The sequence below is a fragment of the Lithobates pipiens genome, unplaced genomic scaffold (assembly GCF_037356315.1).
Source record: "Lithobates pipiens isolate NorthernLeopardFrog02 unplaced genomic scaffold, aLitPip1_a1.2 Scaffold_1, whole genome shotgun sequence".
Taxonomy (NCBI): Eukaryota; Metazoa; Chordata; class Amphibia; order Anura; family Ranidae; genus Lithobates; species Lithobates pipiens.
The window spans coordinates 203176371-203203639 of record NW_027507685.1 but is presented as its reverse complement, the minus strand read 5'-3'; the positions used below and the strand labels follow the sequence as shown (position 1 = coordinate 203203639).

At 42.9% G+C, this 27269-nt stretch overlaps 1 protein-coding gene across 3 annotated transcripts in view; it reads right to left on the bottom strand.

Annotated features, from left to right (window-relative positions):
- MAP4K1 (mitogen-activated protein kinase kinase kinase kinase 1) overlaps nucleotides 1-27269 on the bottom strand; it is a 250064-nt gene that overhangs the window by 129091 nt on the left and 93704 nt on the right. For all 3 annotated transcript variants that reach the window (XM_077480613.1, XM_077480595.1, XM_077480604.1), the window contains one exon: nucleotides 13517-13574. Coding sequence is in view for 2 of the 3 variants with exons in the window: in XM_077480595.1 (XP_077336721.1) it covers nucleotides 13517-13574 (58 nt within the window). In the remaining variant the exon portion in view is untranslated. The remainder of the gene's footprint in view (nucleotides 1-13516; nucleotides 13575-27269) is intronic.

The window sequence follows — 27269 nt, the reverse complement described above, 5'->3', positions numbered from 1 at the left end:
GAGTATTGTGATCTACTGTATCAAACGCTGCACTTAGGTCTAGCAGTACGAGGAGACATGACTCTCCATCATCTGCTGCTTCGAGGGCATCGTCCCAAATCTTGAGGAGAGCTGTTTCTGTTCTATGACCCGGGCGGAAGCCTGATTGCAGTGGGTCCAGGAGTTTGTGAGTATCCAGGTGGAGTTGTAGCTGATGTACTACAGCTTTCTCCATGATCTTAGAAATGGTGTTGAGGCTTGTAATTGGCCTACGGTTGTTTGGATCCTGAGTGTCCAGGTTTGGTTTCTTGAGTAGAGGTTTGACGATGCCTTGTTTGAGGATGCTGGGAACAATCCCTTTGTGGAATGATCGGTTTATGAGGTGGGTTATGGTTGGAGCCACGATGTCGGAGCATTCTTTCAGTAGTTTTGTGGGGATGATGTCAATAGGTGAGGTACTGTCACGCAGTTTATTAATGATGTTTTTTGCAGTGTCTACGGTAATTGGGGATAGTGAAAATTTTGGCGGTTGCGGTATGTTGGTGCAGACATCCTCTTTATGTATTTGCTGGCTGAGGTCGGATGTTTTCTTGTGACAGATTGTTTCCCTGATGGTTTTGACTTTATCGATGAAAAAATCCGACAGTTTGTCACAGTAATCCTGGGATTCACTTTCTGGGGGTTCTAGGCACACCGGATTCATTGATTGATTAACCAGTTTAAACAGTTCCCGTGGTTGGTTTGCGGCCGTTGAGATTGTATATGAGAAGTGGTCCTTTTTGGCTTTGAAGATTGCTTTCCGATAATTCTCTGTGAGACCTTTGCAGTTAAAGTGGTTTTCCTTGGTGGTATTTCTTCTCCATGTTCTTTCTGCTCTTCTGCGTTCTTGCTTTAGTACGGCGAGGGAGCTATTAAACCATCCAGAGTTTTTCTTCCTGCTGAGAGCCCTGCGTTTTCGTGCTACCGAGTCTGCCGATTGCAGCAATGCCCTGTTCAGGGAGTTGAGTGTTTCCTCCGTAGAGTGGTTTAAGGTTATTGTAGTTATCTTGTTGGACAGAGTGGATTTGAAGGATTCGGAGTACAGTTTTTTATGCGATTTGGTCTGGTGTATACCTCGATAGGAGGAGCAGCAAGGGTGGGTAAGACCAAGCTCCCCGATCCTCAGACAAACTGTAATCGGCACTGCAGGGAGCTTGTCACACTGATTTGACCTAAGTGAAAATACAGTGTGTGCTGTGCTCTTTGTCTCCTCCTACAGTGCAGTAACCGGCAGGAAGAGGTAGACCCCTTTCACACTGAGGCATTTTTCAGGTGCTACAGCGCTAAAAATAGCGCCTGCATAGAGCCTGAAAAAAGCCTCCGCTGCAAACCCAGTGTGAAAGCACGCTGGCAGGGCCTTACAAAAAGTCCTGCCAGCAGCTTATTTTCAGCGGTGTAGGGGCAGTGAATACACCGTTCCTCCACCGCTCCTGCCCATTGAAAACAATGGGGCAGCACCGTGATACCGCCGGAAAAGCGCAAATGCAGCAGCATTTTGCAGATGGATTTGACCCCCTAGCGGCCGAATAGCGGCGCTAAAATGCCGGTAAAGCAGCGCTAAAATTAGTGCTAATTTACCACTGACGCCTAGGGTGACTCAGTGTGAAAGGGTTATGAAGCCCACAAACATAATTAGAGAAATGATGTCCACCTGTGTGCAACCTAAGTGTCATGATCTGTCATTACATATACACACCTTTTTGAAAGGCCCCAGTGGCCCCAGTGGCTGCAACACCTAAGCATGAGGCACCATTAACCAAACACTGCCATGAAGACCAAGGAACTCTCCAAACAAGTAAGGGACAATGTTGTTGAGAGGTACAAGCCAGGGTTAGGTTATAAAAAAATATCCAAATCTTTGATGATCCCTAGGAGCACCATCAAATCTATTATAATCAAATGGAAAGAACATGGCACAACAGCAAACCTGCCAAGAGACGGCCACACACCAAAACCCATTGACCATGCAAGGAGGGCATTAATCAGAGAGGCAGCACAGAGACCTAAGGTAACCCTGGAGGAGCTGCAGAGTTCCACAGCAGAGACTAGAGTATCTGTACATAGGACGACAATAAGCTGTACTCTCCATAGGGTTGGGCTTTATGGCAGAGTGGCCAGAAGAAAGCCATTTCTTTCAGCAAAAAACAAAATAGCACATTTTGAGTTTGTGAAAAGGCATTTGGGAGACTCCCAAAATGTATGAAGGTGCTCTTCTCTGATGAGACTAAAATGTAACTTTTTGGCCATCAAAGAAAATGCTATGTCTAGAGCAAACCCAACACATCACATCACCCAAAGAACACCATCCAGCAGTCGAGACTGGGAAACTGGTCAGAGTTGAGGGAAAGATGGATGGTGCTAAATACAGAGATATTCTTGAGCAAAACTTATACCACTCTGTGTGATTTGAGGCTAGGACGGGGTTCATCTTCCAGCAGGACAATGACCCCAAACACTAAAGCAGCACTTGAGTGGTTTAAGGGGAAACATGTAAATGTGTTGGAATGGCCTAGTCAAAGCCCAGACCTCAATCCAATAGAAAATCTGTGGTCAGACTTAAAGATTGCTGTTCACAAGTGAAAACCATACAACTTGAAGGAGCTGGAGCAGTTTTGCAAGAAGTAATGGGCAAAAATCCCAGTGGAAAGATGTGGCAAGCTCAAAGAGACTTATCCAAAGCGACTTGGAGCTGTGATAGCTGCAAAAGGTGGCTCTACAATGTATTGACTTTAGGGGGGTGAATAGTTATGCACATTTACTTTTTTTGTTATTTTGTGCCATTTGAGTGCCATTTATTTTGTGCCATTTGAGGACAGGGTTGATGACCACTGCCCTAGGGGTATATGTCAAGAGTGCCCTGACTGGAAAAATATTGAGAAGCACTGATATAGAGGAACCAATCTCTCCATTTTCCTCCTGCAGCCTCTGAATGCCTGCGGGAGGGAGGAGGAGAAGTGGGGGAAGATGGAGAAATCGATTCCTTTATATGCAGCCATCCACTTGCGACCGGGCCCTGTTGTACCGCCACTGGACTCTGAGAAAATGGCTCTGTCTGGGGGTCAGGGGGGCCTTCATGGTTTCTTGCATCGGGGCCCTGAAGGTTCTAGTTATGACACTGATTGGTCACTATCTTACCCCAGCCTGGACTGGCTCTATGACGTCAGCAGACAGCAGCCCACTGTCTGCTGACAACAAGTAACAGGAGTACAGTGCTTTGGCTGTACTTCTCCTTTAACTACAACCTAGCACAGCCAGATTTATTGGTAGCTCCTGTTTAAGACAAGGAGCTACACATGTAAATACCTCCATCCTGCATTAAATCTCAGCTTCACCTTTCAAAAATAAAAAAGGTGCCTCTGGCTGAAATACAAACCTTCAATCTGCACCCCCACCTACTTTGCAGTATCTCCTCTCTGCCAGACGTTGCCATTCTTTTAGTCTGAATGATGCCTTACATCATTCAACCACTTTTTGTAAGTCCAGTATGTAAGAAGCACAAGATGAAGGACCTGTGACATCACTGGAGAAGGCAGAAGGTTGCAGGGAGAAAAAAAAGTATGTATAATGTATAAAAATAAGGGGGTTATCAGGGAGTGAGGGTAGAGATTTAGGGGGGGGGGGGGGCAACAATACAAATATGTGATCGCTTAAAACCAAACTATAGTTTTTTTCACTTTTCTTTACCAATAAATGAAACATGAAGATCACAAGATTATGTAGAAGACAGAAAGATCCTATCTTTCTTCCACTATGATGTATAAGCAGATATTTTCTCTGATAAATGGTGCTGCGGGGCCTATATCACACATTGACAACTTGAGCTAAATGACACCATCCCCACATAACTTCTGCAGAGTTGCAGTCAATTAATGCGTAGGCTGGAAGCGTCTGCTAATATGGGACAGTCAGCTGTGTATAGCTAGGTGGAGACTGGAGAACAAAACTTGATAAGGAAGTCATCTGAACCACAAGAAGTCACGTTAGCATGTCTTACATTTGTATTAGGACCACAAGATCACATATCTGAGTAATTAACATGTGCCCTGCTGGAAAATCTTGTGTGCCATGTCTGTAGTTAAATTTGTGGGTCATGTCCTTAAAATATTTTTGTCTGCTTTTTGGCAAAAAAAAAACATACTAAGAACCACAGTTGGGATATGAAGAAATCACGAATTGGGAGTTATCTTATGATTGTACTGTATACTAGCTTGTTTTCCACCATGGTATCTGCTAAAATCTTGCTGCCCAATCTTCATTAATAATCTTTCTGCCAAAATGTAAGGGTTCTACAATACACTAAGCACACTATTTCAAGGTAAAATCCTTAACAATTCACTCTCTTCCAAACCAACTGGCACTACACCGGAGTACTCCTCAGTCCCACTTTCTCAACCAATATGTTATATTTGGAATGGTCTACATGTTTTCTAACTTCATAATTCATTTTCTTCAATTTATACAACCTTCAAGCAATCCTTTGCTCAGTAGTTTGACTACATATAAACCTATCCCCCAACTTTATGAGATGGGAGGAGAAGGACATCTTTTATCAAAAATAGGGATGAGCTAAAGTTTTGGACTTTTAGCCCATTCAGCGGGAGCCGATCGTCATGTAGTAGCATTTTTTCTATTGCTACTATACATGATAACTTTCACGGTCATCGGTTGTTGTGAATTCATTTGCTGGTTGGGAATCCCTGGCTGTGTAAACAGGCAAGGATAGTGTCTGACATTGTTGCTCAATGGCCACATTTCACCACTTACATCACTGGTTATACCCCACCCCCAATGTTTACATTAGTGGCGGAGACTGGAGTAGACATGTGGCCCAAATATGGCCCCATTTCACCACTTACATCACTGGTTATACCCCAACCCCTATGTTTACATTAGTGGCGGAGACTGGAGTAGACATGTGCGGTTCGTTTTGTTCCGAATTAATATTCGGACACATTTTAATTTAGTCGGAGATTCAGATACATCCAAATACTCAAATTACAGTATAAACAAAGTTTACCGAATGCTCCAAATGACAAAACTAAATTTGTCTGAATTTCCGAAATTCAAATTGAAATTTGAATCCAATTTTACACCAAATTCCATTCAAATTCAAAGTGTAAGCATATTTCTGAAATCAAAGACTGTGTGTGTTATTAGAGAACCATTTTGAAATAATGCTGAATTTGTTAAGCCAAAGGTGATTTAAAGAGTCATTGTAATCATTTGATTAAGATTTTTCTTTTGTTTGTTCAGTTTGCCACATTGGATTTGAAAAAAATAACATTTTCGTTTCGACCGATTCAAAATTTATCGATTTGAACGTTTAGAATTGAAAAATAGAAAATCGGAAAAAAAAAATTAATTTGAAAAGTTCCAAATATGAATTCCAAATACGAATAGTACGAATCAACAGAATTTAACTAAACAAAATAACTAGATTAACAATTCTAAACAAAACTAAATTTTTCGTCATGCACATGTCTAGAGTAGAGCTGTCATTCACAGTGAGTGTAGTGACAGGATGCAATGTGTCGGTCGGTTGGTGTTTTTCTCTTTTGGCACGTCTTTGGGCATCATTCATCCTGATTGATGAGGACCTGCATTGTTGAACATCATGATTGACGAGGTATGTACAGCGTGGGACATTTTTGGGGTTCTAGATTTTTTATATAAAGGGCTTGCCAAAAAGTGTAGTGTCTTTATTTACATTTTTTGTTAAGGAGTACCCCTTATTCATTCATGGGAGCAATGTCTTAGGGCCTTCTTATTTTTTGGTTTTGAAGTTGAATGCATATACTGCTGACAACTTTTTAATAAAACACATTTAGCTTTGTTCAGGTGGCGAGTTGAGCCTACAATGAAGTTGCATGGCATGTGTTGCAATATAAAAAATGTTTTATGATTTTCATGAAAAAGGATCAATTACTACTCTAGTGGTTTGCAACATGGGAAAGCTATAGCATGAGGTGAGTGGGAACCTGGAGTGAGAGGACTGAGCTTCAAAGGATCAGCAAACTTGGGGGACCAGGGCAGGAGAAACTAGCAGATGTCATACATGGTGAGCAGCGTGGGAGCAATATAGAAGGAGCTGAGTGGGGACCAGAGAGAGAGGTGGATTTGAAAGTCAAAGGATTGAGTAGGGGGATCAGCAGAGCTGGGGGTTACTACTGAGTGGGGCATCAGCAGAGCAGGGGTATTACTGAGCAGGGGATCTGCTGAATGAGAGTACTAATAAACTGGGGACTTGCTGAACAGGGGTGCTAATGACCTGTGGTTCTACTGGCTCCCTTTAAAACAAATAGAAAATCAACACACACAGGCATTGCCAAGCTCCATTAAGGCTTTAACCGCTTCCCGACCCCTCATGCAGATGTACTGTGGCAGAAGGGCATGTGCGCGCGCACCGGGAGCTCCGCAAGCGTGATTGTGGGTCCCGGGGACTCAAAGTCCACGGGGATACCCGCGATGGTTTCACGGAGAGGAAGAACAGGGAAATGCTGATGTAAACAAGCATCTCCCTGTTCTGCCTAATGACACTGACACTGAACATAGCTCCCTGTGATCGGGAGCAGTGATCAGTGTCGTGTCACACACAGCCCCTCCCCCCCACAGTTAGAATCACTCCCTAGGACACACTTAACCCCTACAGCGCCACCTAGTGGTTAACCCCTTCACTGCCAGTCACATTTACACAGTAATCAATGCATTTTTAAAGAGGAAGTAAACTCTGATGGGTTTACTTCTTCTTTGTCTCCCTGCAAAGGTAAAGCATTATGGGCTACTATGCGATGTCACTGCTGTTCCCTGTAGTATGGAGTGTCCATCTTCTTCCAGGTATGGTTGCTCCGGTCACTCCGGAGCAGCGATGATGTCACTCCCACGCATGCGCATGGGAGCCGCCACTAACGGCATACCGCCGTTAGCAGCGGCATGCTGCTAATGGCAATAGTTCCCCCTGCACGCGGGGACTGTCTGTTAGTAAATATCTCCTAAACCGTGTAGGTTTAGGAGATATTTCTTGGACCTACAGGTAAGCCTTAATCTAGGCTTACCTGTAGGTCAAAGTGGTTTGTAAGGGTTTACAACCACTTTATTTGCACTGATCACTGTATAAATGTGAATGGTCCCAATATCGCTCCAAAAGTGTCCGATGTGTCTGCCATAATGTCGCGGTCCTAATAAAAATTACTGATCACCGCCATTACTAGTAAAAAGAAAAAAATAATAATAAAAATGCCATAAAACTATCCCCTATTTCTAGACGCTATAACTTTTGCGCAAACCAATCAATAAACGTTTACTGCTAATTTTTTTACCAAAAATATGTAGAAGAATACGTATCGGCCTAAATTGAGGAAAAATAATGTTTTTTTACATATTTTTTGGGGATATTTATTATAGCAAAAAAGTAAAAAATAATGTGTTTTTTTCAAAATTCTCGCTATTTTTTTGTTTATAGCGCAAAAAATAAAAACCACAGAGGTGATCAAATACCACCAAAGGAAAGCTCTATTTGTGGGAAAAAAAAGGACATTTGTTTGAAAGCCACGTCGCACGACCTCGCAATTGTCAGTTAAAGCGACACAGTGCCGAAAAAACTATCTGGTCTTTGGCCAGCCAAATGGTCCGGGGCTTAAGTAGTTAAAAAAGCATCACTGAAGCATCTCAGAAGCATCAAAAACACATAAAAAAAGAATGTTTAAGAGATAGGTGTTAGTCGAAGCAAGTGTAAACAAGCCCTAGGGCCTACTTTCACACTTTTTTTTTCTGCATTGCGTTAAATGTAATGCAACGCATATTCTAATGTGATTTTCATGTGATTTATGGTGTGACTATTGATGCAACTTTAGAGGCTCCCAAGCCCGGGCCCACGGAACTGATTGACAATGAAATCACGCCACATTCCAACTTCAGTGCAATCCCAGACCAACAGAGACCTCCATGCTATCCTACCATCACACCAGCATAGACAAGAAGCATTCCTCTGTAACTTTGATGGATGTTTTTTTCTTGACCCTCACTCACCTCACTGGTCATCCTTGTTGCCTAAAGGCTAGATTCACACTGAAGCAGTTTTGGTCCTTCCTTCAATCAATCGTTCAATCCCTCCTTCCGTTTGATTGATCCATTCTTACTTCAGTTGTTCAGTCGTTTGATCCCTATTTTGATCGATTTTTTGACTGAAGGAAGGATATAACAATCAAAGTAATAGAGTAAGGAAAGGGATAAGAGTCCCATAGGAATGCCTCCTATGTATGACGATGCGACTTCTGTGAGACAATACAGAAGTCCACGGGGCCAAAATCACACTGAAGTCCACCAGGAACCTTTTGCACTGTGCTGAGTTGATTAGAAGGGCACCATTGAATATAATGTAACTCCCCCCGTCATGCAACCCGGCAAACCCAGGCCCGAGAACCTCCCAAAGGGTTGCATTTGTGCTTTTGATGCATCTTTGATACGGTTTCCATTCATTTCAATGGAGGTATGCGTTTTTTTGTGCTTTTTTTTTTTTACTGGACCAAACGTGCACCAAAAATGCAGCAAGGGGGATTTTTTTAACTTCAATTGAAGTGCAATGATCCAGTGTAAAGAGCTACAAAGGATTGAATTCAAATCGTTTTTTATTGAATTATTACAAGGTACAGGTAATAAACATAACTATTACAATGTAATGATGAGCATAGGATAATAATATATAGCATCAGTACTAAATTGCCTTCAATCAAAAAAACATTATATATCTCCAACTTGATCAAGATGGATAAATAATATGATAAAGGCCTCAAATGTAGTCATTTAGAAGTTATAAGAACTATTTCCCTTCCATTGTTTTTTTACTATATAGAGGGAGATAATTTTGTCAATATTAAACATTAGTTTGTATCAAACACATATTTAACAATATAACTCAATTGAGAATAATATTAATAATATTAATATAATATTAACTGAATATTAGAAAAGTTAAGGGTTGGTTCTGGGGGAAGAGGCCCTTGTGTTTATCAACATGTGAAGAAGGTGCTTCGTAGGGGAGTACCCCCATGTTGAGGGCATGAAGTTTGGTAAAGTTCAAAAGTGGGGAGGGGGCATCGTCTTCCCTCTCTCTTTTCCTGACCAACCAGACTGCATGCATGCTTTTATGTTTTTTTTTGCCAGGGAGTCTGGTATAGAATTTAGGGATAAACTCACATCTTCTTGGAGGTTTTTCATTTTTTTTGGTCCCTTTTGACATCTATACTTGAACCTCTTCGTGGAATGGGGTCTGGTATGTTTTTTTTTTTTTTAGGGGAAGACCCATGTTGTTGTTTTTTTGTATGGGGTCCCATCCATTAATATCTATACCAGATCCACATCTAGGATGAGGTTTGGTATGGATTGCTTTGTTGACAAACAGAAGCAAGTGGCCATAGCTGGCAATACAAACAGCTTTTTGTCCTTTGTAAATATGAGTTTTGTAGTAGAAGTTTGTATACATCATACAGATGTACTATTTCACAGACAGGTTCAGGCCACCCCCCAGCCATGTTATTTAAAAGAATTTTGCATTTTTAATGTTCCCCATTAAGCAATATTAAAATTGGTGCTCCACGTCACACACAATTTTTTAAAATACATTTTTATTTTAGTACATGTTTCCCTGGGCAGTGCTCAGCCCCGCTTTTCCATTTGCTTGATAATCCTTTGAATATTAGCTTAGAAAATGGCCATTACTGTTTTATTTAACATTTGCCCCCCCTTGACTCCAATGGGGTTTGGACTTAGCACCTAAACTTTAATATAGTTTGCCAAATACTTATAAAAACCAAACCCAGGTACATTGAGCTTATCCCTAATCACAAAATAGCGAGGCAAAGAACATACGTTTCAGCCACCCACAATATACACTTCAGCTTCAATATTCACTTGCAAAATCAATTGTCACTCTTGGGAACAGACATTCTTCAGACTTGAGCCTCGTACATACGATCGGATTGTTGGCGTCAGACTTTTGTCCGAAGGGCAAATGCCGGGAGCTTGTCTTGCATACAAACAGTACACAATTGTTGGCCAACAAACACAAACATAGTGACGTACTATGTGAAATTTCAGCTTTTGAGCGCCACCTTTTGGGCACCTTCTGCTAATGTCATGTTTTTGAGCATGCGTGTTTGTACTTGCGACTTTTGTACACTCGATACGAAAATCTGACAACAGACCGTTGTCCGCCGAAAATTTACTAGCCTGCCATCCAACATTTGTTGGCGGAAAGTTGGAAAACAATTGTTTGAAGGAGCGTACTAATGGTTGGATTTTAGGCAAACAGTCTGTCATCACACAATTCCCTGCCAAAAATCCAATCGTGTGTACAAGGCTTTAGATTTAATTTCTTTATTAAAGGGGGAGTAAACCCGCTGACATTTTTTTTTTGTCCAGACCTGTAAGGCAAAAGGCATAATGAGCTAGTATGCACCGCATACTAGCTCATTATGAAATACTTACCTTAGAACGAGGCCCCCGACATCTCACCCGATCCACACCGAGGGAGCTGACATGTTCCCTTAGCGTGTCTTACGGGTATCGCGGCTCCGGCGCTGTGAGTGGGGGCGGAGCTGCGATATCGTCACTCTTGCGCACATGCACAGGAGATTTCTTTCTGGCAGAGTCCGGCGCCTGCCGAGCTTTCAGCCATGAATCCCCTGTGCGCATGCGCCGCTGCAGTCAGCGGCTCATTGCGAGGGGAATATCTCCTAAACCATACAGGTTTAGGAGATATTTTTTTTTACCTAAAGGTAAGCCTTATTATAGGCTTACATGTAGGTAAAAGTTAAAACAAAGACTATACAACTGCTTGACTATACAAGAAAAAGGGACAAAGGAATTGTCTGAGAACCCAAATGAGGGACCACATGAAAAGCCACATGAATATGGGATAAGGACCAAAAGAGGCAACTGTGCAGATATATTTTTATGATACAGGTGTGCCTGAGAAAATGCTTTGTACTTTTTTACTTATTATTTTTGAAAACACTTTTCAGCTGGATTATGCATTCAATTTAGTAGTCAGAGAACCAGGAGATACAAAGTTTTATGCAAGGTTGTTTTTCATGAAGCTAAGGAGCCTCAGTAAGAAAACATGCCACCTACTGTAGGTTTTTTATCACCAGAATATGATAAAAATCCAATTATTTTTTTTTATATTTCTTTTTTTTTTTTTTACACAGGTTATTGATTTTCCAGCTTTGTTGTGGGGGCCATCTATACAACAGTGCGTTATATATAAGACCTTAGGTATATGAGACTATAGGTATTCAGTATGCAAGACTATAATGCCGTGTACACACGGTCAGACTTTCCAGCAGAAAAAGTCAGACGGAATCTTTTCATCAGATATTCCCATCCTGTGTGGGCCTCATCTGACTCTTTTTTTTTTTTTTTTTTTAATTCTGATGGACCTAGAAATAGAACATGTTTTAAATCTTTCCGACGGAATCAATTCTATTGGGCAAACTGTTCGTCTGTATGCTGGTCCGACGGGCCAAAAACGACGCATGGGCAGCTATTGGCTACTGGCTATTGAACTTCCTTTTTCTAGTCCTGTTGTATGTGTTGTACGTCACCAAGTTCTAGACGATCGGACTTTGGTGTGATCGTGTGTACGCGGCATAAGACTTTAGGTCTGCTTTAAATAAAGAGGTCATAATCAGTGGTGGAAATCTAAATTAACCTGAAAACATAATATATGTTTTATATATAATATAATGTATATTGTATAATATATATATATATATATATATATATATATTTATATATATATATATATAAATATATAATGCAATATTGTGTAGTCACTGCACTTAACTAAATTATTTGTTGCCATTTACTATATATATATATATATATATATATATATATATATATATATATTATATAGCTAGAGCACAGTGCAATGGATGGGTAGGCGAGTCCTGAGATGGATTTATATGAGGAAGTGAGCTCTGAGTTATGCTCACAAGTATGGTGGTGCTCACTACAAATCCAAGGCACAGTAAGGCCCTATTCTCACTTCACTTTTTTTATATATTTAAGTGGGCAAAAATTATGTTTATCTTTTGAATTTGATTTATAAAATGGTTGTACTATATTAAAAAAATGTTTTGGGCTGTGCCTTAAAAATCTCACCCTTCTAGAGTTTTCCCAAGCCAAAAGTTTCTTGTTTCCCGTAGCGTAGCGTTCCCAGTCCCATTTTTCCTTACGCATTTTTTTTCCCCCCAAAGAAGCTCCACAAACTTTTTGGATGTAGAGCGAATCGCATAATTCAGCACATGTTTTGTCATGTTTGTAGCATGTTTGCCGCACAGCAAAACACACATTTTGTAACCACGTTTGGGGTGCCATTACCACTGAGTGGGGTGCATTTAGGAAACGCAAAGGGTGTTAAACAATGGTATAAATTGTGCAAAACCACAGACACAAAAAGGTTTTGTTGCAATCCTTAGAGTTGAACTGTAATCAAAATGTGAGTCAGAGAAAAAGTTTAAAAGAATACGTCTATATAAAAACTGCCAGTCATTTTTTTTTATCTTAATGCATTCCCTGTATGTAGGTAGAAAATGTCCCACTGTTTGTATGCCCCACCCCTCCAGCTACAGCCGCTAGCAGCTCTCTCCTCTCTTCCTGCATTCACAGGTCAGAGGCAGGAGACATTGGCTGTCAATCAAACCCCGAGAGCTGAGAGTGAGGACAAGCCACATTGTGTGTCTATAGATGCATGTAGCATGGGTCGGGAGCGAGCCCGCATGTGCACTCCCATAGGAAGTGGCTTCCTATGGTGGTGTGCGAGGAGGGGAAGAGCATTGGCGGGGGACTCCAGAAGAGGGGGGCAGGAGCAGAAGCGGGGCCACTCAGTGAAATACCATTGGAAACAGCAGGTATGTATAATATGTTTTTTTTATTTATTTATTTAAGTTTTACAGCCTACAAGCATGTCTTTTGAGTGTGGGAGCAAACCCTTGCAAAAAGAGGAAGAAGATGCAAACTCCATGCCTTGTCTAGGACACAACGGGAGGACCCCAGTGCTTCAAGGTAGATGTGCTAATGACTAAAGCTGGCCATACATGATTCCATGTTTTCTGATTCCCCCATCCACACATTGGAGGTGCATGAGGAAATCGTCCCTGCTATATAATTGTATTCTGCCATCAGAATACACTGATCAATGCTGTGGCCGATTGGCTGCATGGGCTGATAAAAAAAAGTATTCAAGGCTACCTTATAGTGGGTCAAATAGTGCAGCAGTGATAATGGATCCAGTTTGGTGGAGCTACTCAGTAAAAGATTCAGCCAATAGTACTATATAGGATGAGTTACATTACTTCAGTATGTGCATATCCAGTACAATTTTACTTGAAAGCCAAACCCCCATGGCTGGTTCTGTAGGTTTCAGATGATGTCATAGTAAAAAAAAGCATAATATGTGTATGTTGTGTATTTTGCATATAATGAAGATCAGACTTACCAGATTCCTCCTTGACAATTTTCACAGCAGCCAGCTCCCCACTCACCTTGTTCCTTGCCTGCAGAAAAATGTACACATACATGTTTATCATATAGTATAAAAAAAGAGTTGAAGTCTTAAAGGCTAAGTTCATGTTACATCCATATTTAGGGTGTAACATGTTGCAGAAACCCCTCCTGATAAACCCCACCCCCCCCCCCAGGTATTTGTGAATGAATAAACAAGTCTGGTCTTCCATTATGGCATATGGCCTGTAGTTCTTAGGCCGCGTACACACGCGCGGACTGTTTGCCCAACCTTGTTCGTCAAACAGTTTGGGCAAACAGTCCGCTCAAAATTTGCATGAGCGGACTTGCCCACACACGAGCGGACTGTTTCAACGAACTGTTTGCCAAACAGTCCGCTCAACTTTTGAAATGAACGGACTCGCCCACGTAAGGCGGAGGCAAGTCCGCCCATTTCGAGCGCGTGTACAGGTAGGCGGGGCCCGCGAAGGAGACGTCGCAGGCTCCGCCGCCTGGAATGGGCTTAAAGGGGAACCCCAACGCCGAAAAAAATCGGCGTGGGGGTTCCCCCCAAGTCCACACCAGACCCTTGTCCGAGCACGCTACCCGGCCGGCCAGGAAAGGGGGGTGAGCGAGCGCGCCCCCCCTCCTGAGCCGTACCAGGCCGCGTGCCCTCAACATGGGGGGTGCCTTGGGGAAGGGGGGGCCGCGCGGCCCCCCCACCCCAAAGCACCTTGTCCCCATGTTGATGAGGACAAGGGCCTCTTCCCGACAACCCTGGCCGTTGGTTGTCGGGGTCTGCGGGCGGGGGGCTTATCGGAATCCGGGAGCCCCCTTTAAGAAGGGGGCCCCCGGATACCGGCCCCCCACCCTAAGTGAATGAGTATGGGGTACAATGTACCCCTACCCATTCACCTGTGAAATAAAGTACAAAAAAAAACACAACACATGGAAAAAGTATTTTATTGCACAGCTCCGGGGGTCTTCTCGCCGGACTCCTCCGCTATGTGTGTGTAGCTCTTTTGCTAGCGGAGGAGTCCGGCTTTCTTCCTCCCCGCCGCCGGCCTCTTCTCCCGACTTCGGGGGTCTTGTCCCCCTCTTCGGTTCTTCTGCCGGGCCACCGCGCCTGGTCCGGTGGCCCGGTCTTCTGTCGCCGTCTTCCGTTCTTCTGTCGCCGCCTTCGGTTCTTCTGCCGGGCCACCGCGCCTTCTTGTAGCTCTTTTACAGGCGGTGGCCCGGTCTTCTGTCGCCGCTGTCGTCGTCGCCGCCGCCGCCGCCGCCGCCGCCGCCGCCTTCCGTTCTTGTTCTTCTTCTTGTTGTTCTTCTTCTTCTCCTGGAGATGTTGACTCGACGAGCTCTCCGGCCGGAATGCCAGAGCCGCGCTGTGCGGTCACTTATATAGTGACAATGGGGCGGTGTCACATGGTATATGTCACATGGGTTGGTCACATGGTGACCCCGCCCCCTTACGATGTCATAGTCCCCATGTGACATCAACCCATGTGACCAACCCATGTGACATATACCATGTGACACCGCCCCATTGTCACTATATAAGTGACCGCACAGCGCAGCTCTGGCATTCCGGCCGGAGAGCTCGTCGAGTCAACATCTCCAGGAGAAGAAGAAGAACAACAAGAAGAAGAACAAGAACGGAAGGCGGCGGCGGCGGCGACGACGACAGCGGCGACAGAAGACCGGGCCACCGCCTGTAAAAGAGCTACAAGAAGGCGCGGTGGCCCGGCAGAAGAACCGAAGGCGGCGACAGAAGAACGGAAGACGGCGACAGAAGAACAGAAGACGGCGACAGAAGACCGGGCCACCGGACCAGGCGCGGTGGCCCGGCAGAAGAACCGAAGAGGGGGACAAGACCCCCGAAGTCGGGAGAAGAGGCCGGCGGCGGGGAGGAAGAAAGCCGGACTCCTCCGCTAGCAAAAGAGCTACACACACATAGCGGAGGAGTCCGGCGAGAAGACCCCCGAAGACGGAAGACCCCCGGAGCTGTGCAATAAAATACTTTTTCCATGTGTTGTGTTTTTTTTTGTACTTTATTTCACAGGTGAATGGGTAGGGGTACATCGTACCCCATACTCATTCACTTAGGGTGGGGGGCCGGTATCCGGGGGCCCCCTTCTTAAAGGGGGCTCCCGGATTCCGATAAGCCCCCCGCCCGCAGACCCCGACAACCAACGGCCAGGGTTGTCGGGAAGAGGCCCTTGTCCTCATCAACATGGGGACAAGGTGCTTTGGGGTGGGGGGGCCGCGCAGCCCCCCCTTCCCCAAGGCACCCCCCATGTTGAGGGCACGCGGCCTGGTACGGCTCAGGAGGGGGGGCGCGCTCGCTCGCCCCCCTTTCCTGGCCGGCCGGGTAGCGTGCTCGGACAAGGGTCTGGTGTGGACTTGGGGGGAACCCCCACGCCGATTTTTTTCGGCGTTGGGGTTCCCCTTTAAGCCCATTCCAGGCGGCGGAGCCCGCGACGTCTCCTTCGCGGGCCCCGCCTACCTGTACACGCGCTCGAAATGGGCGGACTTTCTGAGCGGGAACAGTCCGCTCATTTCGAAAGTACAGCGGACAGGCCCACACACGGGCGGACTGTTCGCTCAAACACAGTTTCAGCGGACAGTTTTTCGGAATTTCCGAAAGACTTTGTCCGTCCAACTGTCCGCTGAAACTGTCCGCTGAAAGCCCACACACGAGCGGACTGTCCGCCCAAACACTGTTCAGCGGACAAGGTTGGGCGAACAGTCCGCCCGTGTGTACGCGGCCTTAGTGTATTGAATGCGTTGATTCTTCTTCCAGCTTTCTAAGTACCACTGCACGTGCGATCTGCAGATCACAGTTGTAATGCTTTTCAGGCTCTATAGGAAAAAATATGTACATTTATTATTTTTTCCTTCGTGGTAAAATCATCCTTTAATGCATACATCAAGGAAAAAAAATTAAATATAATTATATATATTTCCCTATGTTTTATCCCTTTAAAGACGTTGAAAGTACAAAAAAATACTTGTTGATCTGCTAGAAATCAGCTCCTAAAGTCCTTACAGTGGGTACAGCATGATATGTAGGGCATGACAAATCGCACAAGTGTGAATAGAGCTTGGGCTAAATATTTCACTTCCCGCTCAGCTGAACACCCATTTACTTTGCCCATTTGCTGAACCGCCAAACAAGAAAAAATTGGTCCAAACATGGGTTTGGATGGAACCAGGAGCTCATCGTATTTCTAAGACATGGAGTTGATTTACTAAAATGCAGAAATTTTCTCTTAGCTTAGTAAATGAGGGTCTGTTGGGTTCCATCATACAACCATGTGCAAGCAAAACTAAATTTATTTTTGTTTTTTTCCTTGCATATGATTGGGTATTCTTTTCTAGGTGAATCTTCACCACATTTAATTAGCAAATTTTCCTTGCAAAATGAAGATGAGAAAGGAGGGACAGATGAGGGCGCTCTGGTGAGGCTGGGTATCCGGTCCTTAGTAGCAGTGGAAAGATGGCACTGAAGGCAGTACTTTGTAGAGAAGAAACAGCTCTGAAGGGGTTTGACGAAGGAGCCATGCATGCTCTGAAACGCGTTACCGCCCACCACCTTCACATCGGCCGCGTGCGTTCAAGCTTCGTTCCAGAACCCAGGCCGCCTCATTGTATCTTCACCTCCTCACTAATCCACATCACCAGAGACTCTGACAGCTGCAGGAGGGCTCTCTCTCTCCCCCAGACAGATGAGGATTACAGCAATCCACATGAGGACAAATCATTATATGCCTATGACCTCTTACTATCCTGTAAGTTTTTTAAATCCCATTGTGCCTGTAATAAAAATTTTAACCACTGAACTTAGAGGCGTCTTTCTCTTTCTTTTTGTAAATGAGCACCATAGGCTGTCACTAATTCATTGATTACGGATACTCATATAGCACTGTCAATTTACTCAGCGCTTTATACATATTGTACATTCACATCAGTTCCTGTCCTCAAGGAGCTCACAATCTAACATCCCAAACTCACATTTATAAATACACATACTAGGGCCAATTTAGACAGGAGCCAGCATTTCTTTGGTGTGTGGGAGGAAACCAGAGTACCTGGAGGACAACCCTGGTACTGCCAGGCGGAAGGGCTAACCACTTTGCCACCATGGTGCTTGCCTACTACTTAAAACTCACCAGTAGGGATGAGCAAAGTGACTTTGAAAAACTCAGTATACTCCACAGTGCACAGAGAAATAAATATTATTATCACTCTCACTATACAGGATTATATAGCATCAACAGTTTGTGCAAAACAGTTGCAGTATAAGGAGGGCCCTACTCATGGGAGCTTACAATCATATTTGAAGACATATTTGAAGTCATAGCGCCTAACTGTCCCTGATTTTGAGGGACAATCTCAGATTTGTAACAAAGTCCCTCTGTCCCGCTTTCCTCCTCATTTGACCCTCATTTTTGTCTGATGCATATATCTGTATATAAAATGCACTATTTATCTATGAAAAAAAGTGTTTCCCAGTGCTAAACTTTTCATTCAGTTTCTAATTGGTTGCATTTGTAAATTTCAAAAGCTAATATAAAGGAATAGTAGTGGTAAAAGAAGATTTTAAAAACTTAAAATGTTTAAAAATGTTAACATTTGTGAGATTATAGTAGTAAATCTGGGCAGGATTTATTAAAACATTGTATCAAATAAAAGCCTAAAGAATAGTGTTGATGGGTATTTTTTCCCTTTAGAACCCCTTCTCTCCCCATACAAGTCTATGGGAAGGGAAAAGCAACTGAAGAAGGTCAAATGCTGATCATCTGCACCAACAATGAATTTTAAATGATCTCAGGAGCTTCTCAAACTGATGTCAAAAGTACATTATATTTGCCGATCGAAAACCTGCCCACAATGACTTGATATATTTTCAAGTTAGTTGATGCATACTGACACTGCTAAATTTGGTCTGGTAATCCATGCATCAATGAACTCGAACTATAAATGGATTACACACATTAAAGCGGAACTTTACTCTCTCAATCAACATGAATTATTTTTTAAATCTTATGCTGCTAGCCTTAGTAAACATAATGCAACTCCCTTCTCATTGGCCTGCCTCTCCATTATAGCCTGGGGCTTTGCACTACCTGATGTTATGCTTTGTAAGAATTGAGTACTAGTTACTATTAGGCCGCGTACACACGGGCGGACTGTCTGACGGACTTGGTCCGCTGAAACGTGTTTCAGCGGACAGTCCGCTCGTGTGTCGGCTTCAGCTGACTTTTTCAGCGGACAGTCTGGCGGACTAAGTCTTTCGGAATTTCCGTAATACAGTCCGTCCAACTTTGGTTTCAGCGGACAGTCCGCTCGTGAGTAGGCTAGTTGGACGGACTAAGTATGGCGCATGCTCAGAAAGGATTTACACGGCCGAAGGTTGCATTGCAGTGTATTGGACGTCGTATTTCTAGTCCCGTCGTACGTGCTGTACACGTCATCACGCAAGCTTTCAGCGGACTGTCTGTTCATCGTGTGTGGTCAAGTCCGTTCATTCAAAAGTAGGACGGACTGTCTGTCGGATTGTCTGATGGACTTAGTTGGCCAGACAGTCCGCCTGTGTGTACGCGGCCATAGTGTTACTACCAGTGTTACTAAAAGTGCTACCCTAGTAAGTAATACTGCAAGTGTCACTGCAATTTACCTTGATAACAAACTTATTCAAATATAAGAATTTATAACACCATTTTGTCTCTATGTGAACACTCCCTCTCCATTGGGTGGCAGAAGTCTTGGCCCTGCCCATAAGCTGTCTCTGTTTTCAATTTAAACTGACTACCCAAAGAGAAATTCCATGTGCTGGCTACAACAAACAGACAACAATACTTATTGTAGATTGGTGTGCTTTTGTGCTTAGTAATTAAATGTCAAATTGACCATAAAAATCTGAAATCTAGGCAAATGGATAAATACACAGTTCAAATCCCTTATTTTGCACCTCCCCACCTTTGATGGCTGAGGAATACAATCAGACACCTAAGGAGTCTACAAAGGAACAATGTTCCTCTAAGCCTCTGCTTCATTTGTACAGTGGCACAGCACCGCTTACTGGATGGAGAACAAATTGCACCTGCCTACAAGCAAAATACAATAGACACCATACCGTAATTATAAACAGTAAATTTTTCCCCAATTACATGTAAGTTCTTCAGCCCCAATAGGTCCTTGTTTATGCAGATGGTAAAAACAAGTGGTTCAGCTGCATTTTTTATTGCCCCTGACTTCCCACCTCCAAAGGAACATGGGGGCCGCTTAGATGCATACACTTTGTTGCGGCTGCGATGCTTGGCATTGCAGTGTGGCAATTTTAACTCGGCAGAGTTTGCCCAACCATTTCACCTGCCAAATTCATCCACTGATCTCAAGGAGCACTCAGTGGACAAAATCACTAAACAAAAGACTTTTGCCTCCCTTCCTTACAAAGGTAGAGCCATGGCAGGTCAATTAGCAGCTCTCCATTGCCTGCCACCTTACAAAATCTGTGTCAGAATACACATTATAAAGTAGATTGGAACAAAGCCATTTCATTCAAAGGATCACCTTCTTTGATCTATGAAGAACACCACACATACATACCAAACAAAGGTTTTTATGATAAAGGCTATGTTTTAAATGTCATCTCCAGAGTGATATTAGCACTGGAACAAACGAAACCGCCCCCACATGGTTAACAGTCTAGAATCTGCCCCCGGGGAAGCCCTTGTGTAGGCTGGAGTCTCCTGTGGGTTCTGAGAAAAATATTGCAGAACACTTGAGCACATTTTTGCTGAAGACTAAACCAAACAAACAAGCCGCAAATATCAATGTAGAACATCTGCAAACCGTAGGATTGAGAAGTAAAGTGCAACATCATAAGCATATTATTAGATATATACATATATATATATATATATATATATATACACATACACACAGATACATATCATTATGACATGCCATTCTTTTCTAAGTGCACAGGATTGCACTTACTTATGCTCTCCTGTAACTCCGAATCAGCCAACAGTGGACTAAAGCCGGCCATAGAATATGCTCGATTCCCCCATCAACAAGTCAGTGTTGTTGGGGAAATCCTCCCGCTGGGAGTCATCCCTGCCAGGAAAAAACAGTGATTACTGCTAGCGGCTATAGCCGCATGCTAAAAATCTGACATGCTGCTTGTACCAAAGTCGATTGATGAATCGGCTTGGGTACAATTAGTCTGCCCATAGATGGATCCAACCTTTGACAGTCCCTGCTGAACGGGACAAGATTTGATCTATCCATAGCTTAAAACCCGTTGTTTAAGACCAATGTCACCTGTACCACAGCTTACAATGTTAACGCCAATCTAAGTTATTAGCTGCCACCAAGAGTATATACTAAAAAAATCACATTTATCATATAGCTATTATATTTTTGCCAGCGCTACACACCTAAGAACTTTTTATTAATTAAATTGCAAAATAAATTAGCACAATGTGTGCAGATTATCAATACAATTTAACAATTTCCTTGCAATAAAATACACAGTTCAAAAAAAAGATTGTACAAAAAACAAAAAGGTAAAGTCAAAGTCTATGGGGTTGGTTTACTAAATGCAAATATACTGTTCACTTTACAAAGTGCAGTTGCTCCAGAGCTTGGAAAATAAAGGTATAACTTCACTTTGCTAAGAATACCCAATCAGGTGCAAGGAAAATAAAAAATGCTGAATTTTGCTTGCACATGATTGGATGAGCAGAGCTTTTGCTCAGTTACTAAGCTGTGGAGCAACTGCACTTGTAGAGTGCAAATGCAGTATATTTGCCTTTAGTAAATCAACCCCTTTGAGTCTTAAGTTTACCACAGTCTTCCAGATATTAAATATTGTGAAAATATAATCTGAAAACGTGGCAAGATATAGTGCCTATTTAGTAATTTCAAAAGAAAGTTCTTTAAGCAATTATTACACTCCTCTTAAAGTGGAAGTAAACCCTCCTATCGTTTTCAGCCATGGAAGCTGCCATCTTTGACTCTGTTTAATCTTCAACTGCCATGGTGCTGCACATGTGATCAGTTATGACAGCAGCCATTGGATGGTTTGATAGTTTGACTGAGAGCACAGCCAATGTGACAGTTAGCATTCCCGGCATGCCGGGAATGTAACTGTTTTTTTTAAACTGTTAAATTGATGGGTTTACTTCCACTTTAACTACCAATAATAAAGTGCTCCACATAATAAAGTGCCAAGTGCTCTATCCATAGGACTTTTTTGCTTAAAGAGGAAGTAAACTTCCTCTACAGACTATCCTTTAGGTAAGCCTATAGGTAGTGAAAAAAAATCCTAAACCTGTACAGTTTAGGAAATATTTCCAGTACATGCAACCAGTGACATCACTGGCGCATGCTCTTTGAAGGAACAGCCCACATGAGCCGCTCCTACCGAGATGTTTCCATGAACATGGACTCCCACGCGCATGTGCGGGAGTGACGTCATCGCGGCTCCAGTCAATCGCAGCGCCGGAGCCCGTGAGCCCAAAAGAAGCTCCGGGAAAAATGCCGGCCGTGACAGCAGCGTACCAGGACTAGCTCATTATGAAATACAGGCATACCCTACTTTTAAGTACACAATGGGATTTATTTACTAAAGCTGGAAAGTGCAAAATCAGGCTCACTTCTGCATAGAAACCAATGAGCTTCTAACCTCAGCTTGTTCAATTAAGCTTTGGTAATAAAACCTGGAAGCTCATTGGTTTCTATGCAGAAGTGAGCCTGATTTTTCACTTTCCAGCTTTAGTAAATAAATCCCATTGTGTACTTAAAAGTGGGGTATGCCTGTATTTCATAATGAGCTAGTATGCAATGCATACTAGCTCATTATGCCTTTGTCTTGCAAGGTATTTTTTTTGTGGCGGAGGTTTACAACATCTTTAAACAAAAGTCCATAAGCGCTTAGGTGTACGATCTGTTGTTGGAGTTAATTATAAAAAAGACAGAAGAGAAAATTAGATTTGATTGAAATTCGGATTCATGGTTTAAAAAAAGAAATTGGAACCGTTTAAATATACAACAGAATATAAAAAGAAAGCAGAAGAGGTTCAAGAGTTTCTGCCTAAACTGGAAACACACTAAAAAAGAAGAAACTTAAAGTATATCTAAAAACAAAACTTTTTTTTAGTTTTGGATAGAGTTGGGAGGGATTAGAACATCTGTCAGTTTTTATTGCTGTCTCTGCCCCAATTAAAGAGATTCATCCTCTCTATTTGTCCCGATTACCATCGTCATTGAAAGTAAAAGAAAGTCCCAAATTTTGGGTTGTCCTTAGAAAAATAATAGAGGGGAAATCTTCCCACTAGGGCACACTAGTTCTGATGACCTGGGGGTCCCCAAGAAAGTCCCTTAAATTGCAGGGATTTCCTCTCACTTCCTGTTTGGCTATGGCACAGGAAGTGAAGAGAAATTTCTTCAATGGGACACAGATGGCAAAAAAAAAAAAAAAATCTGACAGGGGTTATTACCCGTCTTTGCTCTATCCAAAATGAAAAAAAAAGTTTTTCCTATAGTTCTACCTTAAGAAACATATTAGAGATGTTATGGATTATAAATAAGGAAATGTTTATAAATGGCAGGAAGATGGTAAAGGATGTGAATCCAACCAACCCTCTGTAGAAAGAGGAAATAAGCCATATAGTTTAAATCAGAAAGATGATGGAGGATGGCAGAAAGTAGTAAAGGAAAGATGACAGGATAATAATTCTGCCACTCCTAATACAGTGGGAATAAAAAAAAAAAATAAGATAAGTGTGCTCGTAAATTTATGTTTGAATTAATGGGGAAAAAAAAAAGCTTAAAAAAGAAAACAAATGAAGCCACCACATTTATGAATTAGTAAGCTGTAATATAAAAAATGTTTGTTTTTGGGGCGTAATATCACTTTAGGTAACCTTGAGAAAAGTAAATGCCTTTACGTATCTTTCCTGCCATATCTTTGACAACAGCTTGCAGACTCCTGGGGTTCGTGTCCATCTGTCTTTGCTATTGAGTAAACCAATTTCAGCCACTACTGGGAGACAAGCTGATCCCTTATCCAATGGCAGAGCCCCTTTCTTCTCTTCCAACAGCTCCCTCTCCACAGCAAAGAAGATAGTGACTCAACTCAAGGCTTTGGGTTGGAGTGCATCAACCACACTGATCTTGTCCATTATGGTTTTCCCAGGTGGTATGTGTGAGTGAAACTTAAAGTGCCTTAGTGGGATACTGTGGAACTGCATTCGCTATTGCCTAAATCGGCAGGCTCTGCGGTCATGTGAAAACAATAAGGCAGGACTCCATACTTAGAAGCGAGCAACAACTTGCACAGTTACTCTTTGTGATCTGTAAAGCCAAACTTCTTAAAATGTTGACACTAAGTACTTCAGACACACTTCTGTTAGAGTACACCACCCCCTAGATAGGCAACATCTTCAAGCTAGTACCACGGAGCATGTACTGGTCTTAACCAACTCAGCAGTCCCGTTACCTCACTTCCAGTTACAATGCTGGACAGAGGAAACACACTTTGCTGTAACTTTATGCTTGTTCTCCTTCCGAGGCCTTACTCCATAATTCTCTCCATTCCCAGGCTGGGTCCTTAGGTACTCTGTGCCGCAGATCCTGTCCCAGTATGTGGAGAGCCAGTCACTGGTGAAGGGACCAAGCATGACACCCCTTCACTACAAGAGTAACTGTCTCCTTTGCCATGTCACCCATTTCCAGGCTGGTTGGTTGCATAGCAAGTGGCACCAATACAGTAGTCATTAGCAATGGCAAAATAGCTTCCTCTGGACAGAATTCTGCTGCACTGTATCTTCTGTAATGGATTAAGCTTGGCCAATTCCTACTGAATTGGGTACAATTTAAGCTGCCTGTTGGTACCACCCTGCTCAACTAACTTTGACTGAAAAATTGAACACAATCAGATACAGTCACTGTTTGGGTATTCAGACAGCGAGAGGGGCTGTAGCCATCTGAATACAACAGCCGACCGGGGAGATTTCTCCATCCGCACTGTTTATGTGTGTATGGGGGAATTGAGTGATTTCACTTGCTCAACCCATGGGGCTGAAAATGTGTGTGGCTTGCCCTATAATCCAGCAATCCGATTGATGCCCATTGGGGAGTTTTTAGTACTGAAAATGTTAACATGAGGCCAATGGTGTGGCTGGGATGAAGGTTCAGGAGGGCAGCATTTTCAATATGAAGCCGAGATAGAGGGGGCCATGACGTCAAGGCTCATGGTGTGGCTGGGCTTGGGACTAAATTTCTAAGGCTTATTGAAGAAGCCCCAGACAGTTGATCTAAATGCACAGTGTTATCAGAAAAATCCAAAAGCTGCGGTCTTATTAGGTCTTATTAGGTTGAATGGCAGACCTACCAATTTGAGGCTGAAAACCACTGGACTACCTACTACCAGTTTCTGTTTTGTGCCTCACCCTCTCTGACATGGCTGCACTTCTGTTACTCTGAATTCACTTCCCCAGCAGAATAACACCAGTTTATTCACACTCACTTGACCTTTCACATTACTTCCAATATTGTCTGCCACCCTTACATACATGGCCCACTCTTTGCGCTGTGTGGCATTTTATAGCTGTCACTAGTAAAGAGATAGAAAATACAGTGGAAAATTCCAATCACTGTTTGCAAGATTTTAGTTTTTTTATAAATTTATTATAAATGTTACAATGTATTTTTTTATTTGCGTGCATTATTTTGTGTGCAGATCAAATGAGCTTCCTTTAAAATGCACATAATAATGTCAGTTAAAGTGGTTTTAAGCACTTCAATACTGGGCACCCCTTCCTGCCCAGGCCAATTTTCAGCTTTTTAAATGACAATAGCACGGTCATGCAACACTGTACCCAAATGAAAAAAAAATTTCCCCACAAATAGAGCTTTATTTTGGTGGTATTTGATCATCACTAGGACTTTTATTTTTTTGCACTACAAATAAAAAAATTACTGAAAAAAAAAAAAAAAAAAAAAAGTTTTCTTTGTTTCTGTTGCAAAACTTTGTAAATGAGTAAGTTTTCTCCTTCACCGATGAGCACTGATAGGCACTGATGAGGCACTTATATGTAGCACTGGTTGGCACTGATAGGTGGCACTAATAAGCAGCACTGGTGGGCACTGATAGGTGGCACTGACATGCAGCACTGATAGATGGCACTGATAGGAACTCATAGGTGGCACTGGTGAGCAGCACTGATAGGTGGCACTCGCAGGCATCACTGATGGGCACAATTAGTCCCTAATTAGTCCCTAATAGGCACTGATTGCCATCCCTGATGGTCTCAAGTGGGCATCCCTGGGGGTCTACAATGGGCATCCTTGATGGGTTTGCACTGATAATCATTGCGCTGATTATCTGTGCAGACCCCCTCTGTCAGGAGAGCAGCCAATCGGCTCTCCTCTAGTTGCGCCTGGCAGCGTGAATAGAGGAAAAGCTGGTAAACGGTTGTTCCTGGTTACCATGTAAGGAGCTGTGATTGGACACAGCTGATCACATAGTAAAGAGCTTACATCATAGGCTCTTTACCTAGATTGGAGATGCAGTGTGTCAGACTGAAACACCACACCACAGATCACCCTGCTGCACTAACCCGCAGGCGCACGCTAGTGCCTTATCCTGCTGGACATCATATGATGTCCAGTCAGGATAATACAACCACTTTCCCCATCATTTATTTATATGGTGGATGGGAAGTGTTTTTTGTGCATTTTTTGTGTGCAGATCAAAGGAGCTTCCTTTGAGCTGCACATAATAATGTCAAAGTGGTTTTAACAAGGTACAAGATTTTTTTTACCTTAATGCATTCTCTGCATTAAGGTAAAAATCCTTCTGTGCCACCTGATTCCCCCCCCCCCCTTTTATACTTACCTGAGCCTGATTTTGAACCAGTGCTGGGTCCAAGAGCAGTGGCTCCTTCCCTCCTCACTGGACATGGAGGCAGCAGTGGGAGTGGCTCCTGGTGCTGTCAATCACAGCCTGTGAGGAGAGAGCAGGGGTGGAACTAAGCCAACACGAGTGAAGGGGGGGGGCAGGTGTGTCGGCAGGGGACCCGAAAAGAGGTGGATCAGGGCTTCTCCGTTCAAAACTATTGTACAGAATGGGTGGTAAGTACGACATGTTGTATATACTGTATACGTTTACAATCACTATAAGTAACTTTGATTGGCGAGTATCAAAAAACTTTACTCATCTAACCTTATTAACCCTTCGGTAACCTTATCCAGATGCAATTTACTTTCTTATCGCTTTCTACTAGATTTAGAAAAAAAATTGGCATTCACATATATATTTTTGTACTCTTCCTGTAGCTGTGTGAATAGGACCTCTGGCAAGGAAGATTCCTCCATCCATACTGCTTAGCGTGTATGGGGGAATCTAGTGATTTCACTTGCTCAGCCAATGGAGCTGAACAAGAGAAATCTAAATGTGTATGGCCAGCCTTACAGTCCAACAGTCATTTTTAAGGGCAATTTAGAATCTGACTGATGTCTGTTGGGGAATTTTCAGTATTGAAAAGGTTTACATGAGACAAATGGTGTGGCTGTGATTGAGGTTCAGGGGGGCAGAATTTTTGATATGAAGCTAAGATCAAGAACACAAAGACATGACTTCAAACTAGAAAGAGAGAAGTTCAAACACCAATCGTAGAATGTATTATTTTACCAAAAGAGTAGTTGAGGCTTGGAAAAGACTTCCAGCAGTGGGA